This window comes from Motacilla alba, chromosome 7, assembly GCF_015832195.1.
Source record: "Motacilla alba alba isolate MOTALB_02 chromosome 7, Motacilla_alba_V1.0_pri, whole genome shotgun sequence".
NCBI classification, from domain to species: Eukaryota; Metazoa; Chordata; class Aves; order Passeriformes; family Motacillidae; genus Motacilla; species Motacilla alba.
The window spans coordinates 125,334-138,639 of NC_052022.1; the positions used below are offsets into that span (position 1 = coordinate 125,334).

The 13,306-nt window shown below is 37.8% G+C and overlaps 1 protein-coding gene across 20 annotated transcripts in view; it reads left to right on the plus strand.

The window, feature by feature from the left end:
• BAZ2B (bromodomain adjacent to zinc finger domain 2B) overlaps positions 1–13,306 on the plus strand; it is a 112,301-nt gene that overhangs the window by 49,542 nt on the left and 49,453 nt on the right. For all 20 annotated transcript variants that reach the window (XM_038141947.1, XM_038141951.1, XM_038141950.1 and 17 more), the window contains exons 2-5: positions 3,222–3,377; positions 8,982–9,143; positions 9,509–9,702; positions 12,411–12,620. In XM_038141947.1, the coding sequence (XP_037997875.1) occupies positions 3,224–3,377; positions 8,982–9,143; positions 9,509–9,702; positions 12,411–12,620 (720 nt within the window). In that variant the 5' untranslated portion in view covers positions 3,222–3,223. The remainder of the gene's footprint in view (positions 1–3,221; positions 3,378–8,981; positions 9,144–9,508; positions 9,703–12,410; positions 12,621–13,306) is intronic.

The following is a 13,306-nucleotide window of genomic DNA, read 5'->3' on the forward strand; positions in this document are numbered from 1 at the left end:
GGTCATACCCCTAATATTCAGTATAGTATTAGATACTTTTTTTGGCACCCTATCAGTATAAATAGCTGATTTTTCTGTATTTGCAGAAAAAAATAAGTTTTTTTCTGCGTGTGTGAAATTGCAGCCCTCATTCTAGAGAAGCTGCAGACTGTATAGAGGAAGCTTACCAGATTAAATACCAGAAAGACAGTCTCTTTAACATTCAGGGGAAGGTGAACATTCTCCAATAGTGAGGTGACAGATTCAGAGGAGAGGAAGGAAAGCAAAGGCTGAAAAGCCTTATCTCCTGCTCCTCCTCTTACAAACTGGGTGCATACCCATAACCATGAACCATTCATACCTGGAACAGACCCTAGCACCTTTATTAACTTCCTACAAGTCATTACCACCAAGCCCAGAAGGATAGCTATTCTAGTCAGTGCCCCTCTACTGCAAAAACTATGTGTTAGGGACAATACCGGAGCTATTTCTGGATAAGAAAATAAACTTAGGGACCATAGAGATATTAAGACCTAAAAAAAACCCTAGGGACCATAGAGGTTTTAAGATGTAAAAAAAACCTAGGGACCAGAAACACATGCAAGCCTCCCCCCCAAGAGACGTTATGGATTCAAACAACATGGCTATTAAGTGCTCTATACCAGCACAGAGTAATTGCAACCAAAATGCAATCAGAACAGGGTTTTTCCCACTCTCTTGAGCCCTACGTTGGGTGCCAATTATTCGTCCTGGTTTAGGGCAAATTTGGGAGAAAACCTCCGAAAAGGGGGCCCCCCAGAAAGCCAACCCACACAGCCTTCTCCCCCCAGCTGGTTCAGGAAAGAATTTCCTCGGAGAGAAGTGGAAAAAACTGTTTATTTAGCAGGCAAAGCACTCACCAGCACAGAAAAAGAACAATACCAGATGACAAAGCTCACTTGTTGCTCTGAAGAGATGACAAATTCAGAAAGTCTCTCCGCTGGGTGGTCGCTCTGTTATCAGTTCCTCTGGCCCTGGGAAAGGCTGAGAGTGGGCCCTGGCAGGCTGCAGAGTGTGAGCTCTCGGTGTTTCCCCAGGTCCCGGTCTGGAGCGGGTCTGAGTGGTCCCAAGAAAAGGGAAAGAAAAACAGTCCAGGGAAAGCTCGGACTGCCTCAGCTAGCTAAACTGAGCCAAACTAACTAAAAGCAAAAGGAGTGCCGTGTTCTGCCCCATCCATGCCCAGGCATTGAGTGTTCCAGCAGACTGTGGAGGAGTCCAGTCTCTGATAACAAAACTCTGTGCTTCTGCTCCCCGCCTTTGCTCTCAGTCAGTCTTGAGGGCACAGAATATAATTTCCAGCATAAACAGAACACATGACTGGGGATACAAGCATCATAACATCCCCCTAGGACATTGATTCATGATAAATTGGGCTGTAAGGAGTGAAGTCTTTAGGTGCTGTTGAGGCTGGAGTGACTGCAGCTGGCACAGAGGGTAGGCGATGACAGACTGTACCTCCCGTGTTAGCAGTTTTCACTTTCCCAAAGTAGTATGCCTCGTTCTGCTAGCTTGCAAAGCCTGGAGACTTTCCTCATGCATAGAAATTGCAGTGTATAAAAACTATTAGTGACAAGGAATGAACAGTTTCATTAAAATGGGCACAGTGTATCTTCACAGTATTTTGTGTTTCTCCATTGATTTTGTTTTCGTATTTGCTATGGCTTTTTAAATTTCATTTTTACTGTTTGAGACAAACCAAGGATCTACTTTCTGGAGAGGCAGGTAACAGGTTTTATGCTGTCTTTCCAAGTGTGCATTTGTGAAGTCATTGTTTAATACAGCTTTGAATAAAAAGTGGTGTTTAACATACCAGTTTTCTAAATTGTTTAAAGTATAATTTAGAAAAGTGTGTCTTGTATACTTGGCAGTCTGCTTTACAAGTACTGGGAATGAGATTTTATAAGTTGTTTGATTTAGGTTCAGTGCTTACCCCTCAGGTTTCAGGTGTAAATCTGAGAAAGGGTGTTGCCTGTGTCCGTGAGGGAGAGTCCACAATGGGAACAGGTTTCTTGGAAGTTTCCCAGTTAAGAGTTCAATGTGCTTTGTCTCACGGCATTTTTTAATAGCACGGGACTTTGGAATTTTTTTCCCACCTTATTTATACTGTGATCTCGACTCACCATCATCTTCTGCTCTGGCAGATTGAGTCAGACAGTCTGTTTATGCTGCTACCACTGTGAAAAGACATCACTGGCTTGGCTGCACTTCTTAAGTATTTGAGAAACTGCTTCACAGAATATGCCGAGTTGGAAGGGACCCACAAAGATCATTGAGTCTAACTCCTGGCCTTGCACAAGTCTGTCCCCAAGAGCCGCATGATGTGCCTGAGAGTATTGTCCAAACGCTTTTTCTAGTGTTTTTAATAATAACATTACTGTCTGTTTCTCTTAAAATACACATGATTGTTGCATGAAATAAGTCTGGTGACTTTTGATTTAGACAATTCATGGCACAGATAAATGTCTTATTTTGTATGAAAAGCTCACCAGGAAACAATATGACCAGTAAAAACTCCTAGCAACTTACAGGAGTTCTTGTATTTATACTGTCTCACCATAATTGCTGGGTCTTTCCTTAAATTAAGAGTCTAGATGTGGACATTTTGTCATGCAATACCGGTTCTCTGAAGTTGGCTGTCAGAGAGCAGCGAAGAGCAGGGCTGCTCTGCAAGGAGGGGTAAGCTGGTAGTTGAGGATTACACAGGCAGGGCTTTTGCCTACTCCAGTGAGTGCTGGTCACAGGCTTAGACAGAATAGTGGAATCTGTCAGGCCCAGCAACCATCCAGTTGTCTGATCAGAAGTAGCAGAAGATGGGAGCTGATGCCATCCTAGAGGGCAGCTAGAACATGGGATGTAGCCAAGGTGCAGGGGCACAGGCAGGCTGCAAGAGTGATGGGCTGGCTCTGGCAAGAGCTGAGGGCTCCGTCCTGTGCTGAAGTGGAGCTCCTGAGCACAGGGTGTGGTAGAGGCATTCAAGTTGAAATGTGGTGTAACTCTGACTAGCAGTACCAAATTCCCATAGTGCTGCAGCTCTGCTGAGTTCCTTGACAGATGGGTGCTGTTAATGGGATGTACCTCTCATGTGAAGGTCTCGGGGAACCTCTTGAGAATGTAGTGCAGATCCTGAGACACAGTCAGCACCATAGTCCCTTGTGGTTTCCTTTGCTGCCATAGAAGACAGATACTTATCTTCTCTCTTCCAGATATGGAGTCTGGAGAGCGGTTAACGTCATCATCAGTCTCCTCTACTGCAGCTGCTTCCACTCCAGCATCTTCAGCACCGTCGGTAACTTCAGAAGTGTCGAAAGGTGGCCTTTCCTCTGGAGCCACGACACTGAACTCCACAATCAACACATGTGGTAAAAATGACTCAAGTCTATATTGCAATGTAATTTTAGTGTTTGTCAGCACTTGTAATTATTATTACAAGTCAAGCATAATAAGGTTGCACAGATGCATCCAAGAAAAATGTCTGAGGTTTTTGGTTTTGCCAAGTGACATTCATTTGCTGTGAATACATTTTACATAGAACTTAGTTATTGAAGGAATGAAATTAATTAAAAATTACCTCTTTAAAATGTGGAAAAAAAAAATCAGTTTGCAAGGCTGCCTTGAGAGCGAGGATCAAATAAAGGGTTCATCTAGCAAACTCTGCGCCACTTTCAGGTTAAGTTGTAATAATCAACTTCTTCAATGTACATCTTGTTCTCAGCATTTAACCCAGCCCATACTGTAGTTTTACATTTGGACAGAATAGTTTCTTCTAATGTAGCTTGAAATGGAAAAGATAAATTTCACAAGGTCACGGTCTTGAGTAATCTTGACTAGAGTGAAATATCTTACCTTGAATCAGAAATATATATGGAAGATTTCTCCATGCAAGAATCCAATTTTTGTGATTGAAACTCCCGTTTCAGCTGAATGATGTAAACGTCATCCACAGAACAAGAAATGGTAAACTCTTCCCTACTGTTTCTCACTTAACTTTCCATAAACAGATCTTTTTTTTAAGAAACTTGTTTTTGTCAGCCTGATTATTAAGTGATATATGGTAAATAGGAATTTTTTTCAGTTTAAATTAATGGTAATCCCCATTTTCAGAAAAAACTCTGTTCTTGCAGCAAAATGAGCAAAAGTATATTCTTCAAACTCATACAGCTTGATAATAAGTAATGAGTAGATTCCAAGTCCCCAGTTTCATCCTGCAGTTGTTCATTTGCAGCTGCCCCAAGAAACTGAAACCAGAATGTCTCCAGACTTAGAGTTACATCTCAGCTACTTATTTTAATTTCTCTAAAATCAGCCAGAAAATTCTTAACTAAAACTCTCCTGGTATAAATAACAAAGTGTTTCATTTTTCAGTACTCCAGTACTTCAGTACTAAAGATTCATCTCCAAAAGAATTTTTTGTCCATATTCATTAGCCCATGCCACTTGAAATGGGTTCCCTTTGGTGGTTCCTAGGATGTAGCAGGAGTTAATTTCCACATGGCTATGAATGTATAGTCCTAACCTGAGGATTTCTGTGACTCATTTACTTCTCCTTGCTGCGTTTGCTGTGTGCGTATTACATCATGTAATTCTATATCTACTGCTAAGGTTCTGTGCATTTATAGGGGTATGTATTTGGTCTGCCAAAACACAGTAAGACTGAAGCAGATGAATAATGTAATAAAGGTACTAAACTGTCAGTTTTGTTCTTCATTAGGAAATGCAGGTGGTTCTTTATAAAGGCCTTCTAAAAATTCTGTTCTCATCTTTCATTTTTAAAAAAGTGTAATTTCTGTCTGATAGCTAATAGTTAAAAAGACTGATAGTAATTACCAACATTCTTTTTTTTTTTTTTTGATGGTCAGATTGTTTGCTTGGCTGCATCTGATGTTTAAGAACATACACAATTTTCCAAGCACACTTTGTCTTCCCAAATCCAAGCTGGAATGTAGTTTGCTATCAATACCATCAGTTTTATTTATGTCTGTTTATCTGCTGACACAATGCAGTGTGGTTACTGTTGTATCCACTGTGGAAAGCTTCCACTGAAGTGTTCATGCTGCCAGCCAGCGTCTTGATTTTACAAGATACTCTGTAGCCAAGATAGACTATATACTAGCCAGTTCTAAACTGTGGCATTCTTCACTCTTGTAATACTTTAAAAAACCCAACAATGTCTGTCAAACAGATAATTGAATTATCTTCAAATTTAAAAATGCATTTTTCTAGTATCTAATAAAATAGTTTTTTAAGAATGAGCAATTATTCTTACTAAGAAAAGGTAATGCATCTTAATGCACGAGATTAGAGAGGTTCTTTTTAGCCCAAAAAGATCTCTTTATTTTCTTTACAGCAATCAGTAGTCTATTAAGTAGTCTCTGCAATAAACTTGATTGCATACTCTGTCAGGTGCCCATGATACATGGTGAGTTAGAACTGGGAGTCTTTATGCTTTGCCAGGGAGATTAAAATACAAGTAAATTATTTTGGCATATTCCCAGGTCAGAAAGACAAAACACCTGTGTGAAACCATTGTGGAATATATCACATACTGTTAGTTTAATTGGTTAATTTGCACTAGTTCCTGAATAATTAAAGCATCCTAATCAAGTAAACAGATATTTTATTTGATTTCTTCTTATTCACCCATTGCTGAAAATAAGGTGCATTGGAAAAGTACATTGCCTCTGGAAATAGGTTTACATTCACCCTCATGAGAATGTTATCAACTTTGGAAGAATATAAATCAATAGATTTTTCTCTAAATAAAACCATAATTCCATGTTTTGTCTTTATGAAAAGCAATAATACTAGTGTGTGAAACCATTCTAAGCTGAACATTTTAGCTGTATTGTTTTGATGTTATCAGAGCTGGAAGGTCTTTAATTTTTTAATTTTCAGAAAAGGGAAGATCATTAACTTTTTGTTAAATACCTTTTTTTTTTCCCCTCAGACCAGAAGCTGTTTTTGTTACAGCAAAATTCTTCAATCTTATTTGGAGTTCCCTACTTCTCCTTAATGAGATCCATAACAATTTAAAAATTGTGTACATAAATGCACAAAGTCATTCTTTGTTAGTAAGAGACCAGCATTGTTGAAATGTATTTTCCCCTTTGGAATAATGCTTTCAATCATTTACCTGTGTGGTGGTTAGTAGAATTTCAAAAATTGTCATCAAAAATATTTAACCTATTTAAAAGTAAGCCAAGAATGTTAAGGAGTGAGATTTAATATGAAATTTAGCTATGTGGAGCATGTTTAAAGTAAGTTAGTGACTTGAAGAGTGAACACTAAAATAGGAAAAGTAAGGAAATACTATAATTAATTGGTAAGCAGACTGTTAGTATTTTCGTGAGATAAGAAAGAGGAGAAATGTCATTAAAGTTCAGTGTAGTGTTACAAGACTTACCATTTTTTTGTCGGTGTTTTATTTCTTCCACATGTTTAAATGTGTATTTTAAAATGGATGCTTCCCTTTCCTAGATACATTAGGTAATGCCTTAGATAGCACATTTAGTATGTCTTCTGTCAAGGCCGTTGTGGTGTGTAATATAGTGTAGTTAGCTGTACTTTCTGTATGATGAAGAAAGTTGATGAACAATCTCAAGGATTCTTTTAACTTGAAAAGTCTTCAAACTGTTATGAAACTTTGCAATGCAGTGTTGCTCATCAGCATGATTGAGAATCACCGCTGTGGTCTGTGAGAGAGAAGCATTGTGGAAGAAGATACACAACTGAGGTTTGGGTTGGTTATGGTTGTTTTTTGGGTCTTTTTTGTGGTAATTTACAAAGTGATGTTAAAGCCATTTGAACTAAATACAGCAAATGTAGACCTGAAACATGATGCTTTTAAACTCATGTCAGAAGTTTAGAGAAATACTCTACACATCACCTGCAGTAGTTAGCATCAATGAAGTGAAAATCCCTTCTTGTCTTGGAGGAAGGAAAAAAGGGCACCTGAACCAGAAATATCAAATCAGTAAGAGGAATTTCCCTGCACTGTCTACGTAGTATTCCCGTTATGTTGCCTTGTAGTTGCTAATAAATGAAAAATCCTAGTGAATGCCCTTGTGTTCCTAACACCTAATAGGATGAGTTACTGCAGTCAGGAACTCATTCCAGAATTATTCCTTATATACACAAACACAGTAATAATGTTTAAAACATGTAGAGGGAGAAGTGAGGTTAACAAGTTAATGGTTTGTGTGTAGAACTCCACCAGAAGCATGGTCAATGTGCAGAGGCCTTTGTTGATAACGGGAGTCTCCTGGAAAACAGGGAATGCTTGGTCTTTCTTACGCTGTTCTTTTTGATGTGAATGCTGTTTATATTAAAGGATGGCACACACGAATTTAATGTTCTTTAATGTCAGTCTTTTCCTGCTTTTTATCTCCATTAGGGACTACATTGTTCTTCTGGTTATGTATGCTTTTACATTCTGAGAGTTCCATTATTTGTTTTCCGTACTTGTGTTCAGGCTATCGCTAAAGCTGAAGTTTAGTTCTGAAACTCTTATGAGATTTCCTCTACTAGGATTACAGAATTTCTAGGCCTTTGATTTTTGTCTGTCATCTCAGCTATTATATATTCTTACCTTGTCCTACCCTATGAATACTGTACTGTGCCTGCTCTCTTCTGTGCTGCCCTTCCCCAATCTTCCAGTGTGTAGCAGCTCAAATAACTTCTGTATTTACTTTTTCCTGGTCCCTTCCCCCTGTTTTTATTTTCACATGTTTTCCTTTCTGTATTAGCTTCAGTCTTCTTACTGTTTAAGGTAAACACAGGTCTGACTGTGCTTACGTTTTGCACGTAATTTTTAGTGTGGTTCATCTAGCATTAGTGCTCCCACTGAGACCACATTGCCACTCACTTCTCCCCTGCCCCTCACCACCACCCTTGCCCTTGAAGAGGGCTGGAGAGGAAAATTGGAGGCACAAAAAGCCGAGGTCACAGGTCGAGATAAGTACAATTTAATGGAAACAGAGATGAGATAAGAAAACAGGTATTAACAGCAGCAGTACTGATAGAAGGTATAACAAACAAACTATTCAAATAGAACCCCTCCCATCCCAACAGTAGACAATTACTGACTTCTGCCACAGGTGCACCAACTGGGAAGAGAGCCCTTCTCCCTGGAAGCGAGTCCTTTTCCCCTGCCAGTGATGTAAGATTTATTTGAATAACCTTTGGGTCCTGGCCATGCCCCCTCCCAGCTACTGCAAAAACTAACCCTGTCCTGACTAGAACCAGGACACCTCTTCATCATGTCTGATCTTCATTTTGTCTTCCAGCCTCCCAGTCTGAGAGGTGGCATAACACATACTGAAGTTAGAAGCAGGATCATTGGTTGATACTAGGGTATTTGAATAGGGTTGTTACAGGAAAAAAAATAGAGGCAGCTGTTTTTGCAATGCAGTGTCAAAGTCAAGGATAGAAACCTTTTGCAGTGGCTGTAGAGCTAGCATTGGGTAGCTAGCAGTTCCTCTGGTTAAAAGGTCTTCTCATGAGGAACAGCTTCAGATGTGGTTTTGTGGTAGAGACCTTGGAGTGTTGCAAGACTCAGATTGCAGAGGTGACTGTTGTCAAGCTGTTGTGTTACTTTGTAGTTCTGATGTAGGAAGAGTGCTGAGATAGTAATAAATGTTAAAGGGTGATCTGTGAGTACTGATTCAGTTTATAAGACTAGCAGTTTCACTTTGGGGTGATCAGTGTCATATAGCTTTCTATTAAGTATTAATTTTTAGAATGCGTTTAAATAAAACTGCATTACAATCTTTATCAGCATGGCTTTAATGCCTTAAGACCAGAGTGGCTTCAGGAAATGTATGTCATTGAGAAGTTCCTTAATGTTTTGTTCTTACTTCTAGATTTAGTAAATCTGTTCTGGATTATGCACAGCAATATGCTTACTGAAATACTTAAGTACAGTATTAGAACAACTGAAGTTTGTTTTTATTTCCTTTGCGGTTCAGAATGGTGGCGAACAGCAGACACGCACTCTCGTCCTGGGGCAGCTTTTTTCCCACCACTCTTGGGAATTCCCACATTGTTTGCTCCTCCTGCACAGAATCATGATTCTGCTTCATTCCATTCAAGAGCTACAGGAAAAAGTAGTCGGAGCACTACAGACAAAGGTAATGGCTGGAAATAATCATATTGAACTTCTGCATGTGCAGAAAGATGTGGAATTCCACCTTTACTTTCCTCATTTTTCCCATTCCTAAACAGTTCTATAAAAATTGGTTCTGTTGGGTAAGGATGATACATACCAAGTATGTGTTTGGCCTTTAAATCACGGATGCTCTCTATGATTAAACTAAAATAACTCCAAATCAGAGTGACACTTTGACAAATTCTAATATATGTGGTGAGTAACTTGTAAGTAGTCTAGGATCTTGTTACATGTCTATGCAACATTAGGTGACTGGAGCATCTCAAAGAAATGACCTGTTACTTCAGATTAATTTTAAATGTCACTTAGTAAATCTGTCATCTTTAGGTATGAATGGATCACTGAATGGCAGCAGTACCACTGCAGTCTCAGCCCTCAGCACGTCCGTGCTCTCCACTAGCATTGCAACATCGGCAGGAGCAGTGAAAAATGTGACCTCAGGAGCTGGAGGACGCAAATACAACCAGGAGCAAAGCAAAGTTCAGCTTTTGGACACCAGGGCTGACAAAATCAAAGACAAGGTAAGTACACTGAAAGAAACTGAAGATTCAGATAAAAAATTTGTCATGATAAATGTTCTGCACGCAGGAGCATTTTTAAATTTTCTTTCTGAGTACAAGATGTTTTGGGTTCTTTTTGATCTATTAGAGCAAAATCTATCTCCTTGTCTCTGTAGGGATTTTTTTGGTGTGTATTGGTGTTTGAAATTTTTTAAAATTGTTTGGGGGTTTTTTGACATACTTAGGAACAAAAAGTTGCTATTAATGCTGATTTCACTAGATGATAAGTTAATAGCAGTGTCCAACACCTTTTTTCATTTAATTTATCTAATTTTTTAAAAATTGTATTTTTAACACTAATATTTGATATTATTTGTTACAGTATATATATACACATATATTGGTATTACAGTTATAACATTATTGATTATTTTTGTGAATTTAATTAGGTTTTCATGTATCTTATAAAAACAGAAAATTTTTAGATGTAAAAAATGCTTTTCTGTAAGTCATTTCCTCTTTATCAGAAGAAAGAACTATTATTCACTGCTGTGTTTCAGCAGTAATCTTAGCTATCTAATATGAAAGACATGAGTAGTCTCAGTGAGTTAGTAAACCTTATATACTGACCTAAGCACTCTAAGAACTTTGCTACTCTTGGAAGCAAAACTGTTGAAGCAAAACACAGAAAACTGTATACCGGGAAGGTGATTACTCAGAATAGAAGCTAAGGGAGTAACTCTCTACTGATAGCCATTTAGGCTAAAATCTTTTTCTTTCTTTATATCTATTTATTTTTGTTTTGTGAGTGAATTGGGCCTCTTGCTTGCTTTCTGTTACTGAACTACATTCAGCCACCAAGTCCAAATGTTTGAAGGTGAGAGATTGGCATTTTCAAAGGACAGCTGGTGTTTGATGTATCTGCATAAAAATAGGGGTTAGCACTGAAATGGCTGCTTATTATTGTATAGTGATATACAATGTTTAGGTTATGGACAGTAGGGAAATTATTAAGAATATTGTCCCTCAAAACACTCTTCATGTTCAACAGTTGACACCTTTTGAAAGTATTAAGCTGGTTAAAGGTATTTGGGAAATCTTTGACCTTTTTTCAGGCTTAATACTAAAAATGGCTCTTTCTAAAATTCTGATTTTATCCTGGGTATCCACATGCAAAATTTAGCTTTCCTTCTGTGGTGCAGAGGTAAAGGTTTTTCCAGATGGTGTTTCTGTATTTCTGACTATTACTATTACTACAGTTGGGCAGAGTACCAAATACATTTCTATTTTAATATCTCTAAATACCTTCCCAAAAGATACTTTTTGGCTCTTTGCTTTATTCAGAAAATTTTACCTCTTTTTGGCCATTGTTTGTTTGTTTGTGTTTTTGGTTGGTTGGTCGGTGTGTTGTTTTGGTTCCTCCCCCCCATTTTCTGTCAGGATGTCTGTCAGCATTGTTATCTTCTCCTTTGTGTTACCTTTCATCTTGAAGTATAAATTTGGTACTGTTGATAGATTTCTTGATGCAAGCACTGATTTCAAACTCCAGTTTTATTGGCTAAATACTGAGGTGCTGTAAAAGGATGGATTTGATGTACAAGTACCTTTCTTAAGAATGTTGTGTTCCGTATCTTGACTTCTAAGTCCTTTGTCTCATGCAGATAAATGTCAGGTTGTTTTTTTCTTGAGTTCCTGTAGTAAATTTTGAAATACTGAAATGGAGTTTTTTGTTCATAATCTTACTTGATATGCTGATGTTCATAACTTCTTCTAAAACTTTTTATGAGGTAAATGGTATTTGTCAGTGTAATGACTTGAACAACCTTTTGTATCAAAAGACAGAAATTACTCCGAATGAGAACTCTAACATGATGATGATTATGATTATTAAAGCTGAGCTTTTTACAAGTGATGTTATGCTTTTAAATTTTTAAGTGTAAAAACTTACCTCTTCTTGAAAGCTCTTTAAAACCTTTTAATATACTTTTCTAAAAGTTCTTTTATTTAGGGTTTTAGGTTTTTTAGTATTCATCTTCTGATTTCATCAGTCATCTCTTTAGTTATAATTTCTTTTTGAGGATGGTATCTAAAAAAATTGTTAAAATATTTATTTAGTTTTAGGAAAAAAAGAAAAAGGCACAGCCAATATGTGCCTGAAAAAAGTGTTTTTACAGTTGATGAAAATCTAGAGTTACTGTCAATATAATGTAGTTGTCAGGGTATTTCAGCAGATTCTGGTCCATTTTTCAGAAGCAAATCCCAGAAGCAATTTGATGAACATATTCTTTTCAGTCCTCAAAAATCTACATTGCTGTACAGCCCATACTGTGAAAGTAGTTAAATGAATGCATCACTGAAACTTTCAATAAACCTAATTTGTTATTCTTTCTGTGCTGACTCGCACCACAAGTTTTAGGTATGATTTTTTTTGAAATTGGCACATTCTGTGGAGCTTTACTAGACCCAAATTCTAGGTCAGTGTTCTAGTCCTAAATTTGGCGTTTTACTTTGTGATGTAGTGATGCCAGCAGTGGTCAGAAAAAGACTTCATTGGAACTTTGTGACCAGTTTTTAATTTTCATCACTTTGTGAAGCACTTTTTCTTTAAGCATTGCAGATCGCTTTACTCCAAAGTCTCACTCTTCTTTGTTTCAAAAATTATGTGTAATAATAAGATTACATAACAGATTAAATTGGAGGCATTAACAGAGAATTCATCTTCCCGGTAGAAGCCCAGAAAAAAAGCAGTGGAAAGCTCCAGTAACAGCGACAGTGATTCGGGCTCCTCTTCAGACACCTCAAGTGAAGGTGTAAGTAGTAGTGACTCTGATGACCTAGAGGAGGATGAAGAGGAGGAGGAGGAGGACCAGAGTGCTGAAGAGAGTGAAGATGATGAATCTGATTCCGAAAATGAAGCACATCACAAAAGCAAGAACAAGGTATAACACCTCACTCTGCTGTCCACAGTCTTGTTGCTACAAGCTGTGTGTGGCAAGCTGACCTACTCACGTCTGTGAACAAGTAGTCAACAAATATTTAACTGCACATTAATAAATGCTAAGAATACTCGATTTAGGTTTGCTTCAGGGTTTTCTGTTTGTGGGGTTTTTGGGAGGGGTTTTTTGGTTCTTTTGTGTGCATGCATGTCTTTGTATTGCTGTTCTTTACAGGCCAGGAGTTTACAGTTGGTAGACTGTTATTTTTTGTTATGAAGTAGGAAATAGAAAGAAATTACGTACTATGTGCAGGTGGTGAATTGAAAATATATCATTGTGGATATTGCTTTGGGAGTTACTTTTTTCCTAGCAGAATGCCTACCTTTCCCTAGTAGTAGAACAACAAGATTGGAATCTTTGGTATCCTGTTAGGTTTACAGTCAGAAATACATTTAAGAGCAACCATGGTTTAATACTCCTTCTCTAGTAAACATTGTTGTGACATGCTGAAACTATCTGGGGGAAAAAACTGGAAATGAACAATAAATATATTACACGACTGATTTAAAAGTTATTATTGTTCATCCTCTGCCAAGACTAGTGTAATTGGTTCAGGGAGACTGATCATATGTTTAGCCTTTTTAAAAGGATCTTTAACTTATGTAATGAACACTCAAAAATAAATATTT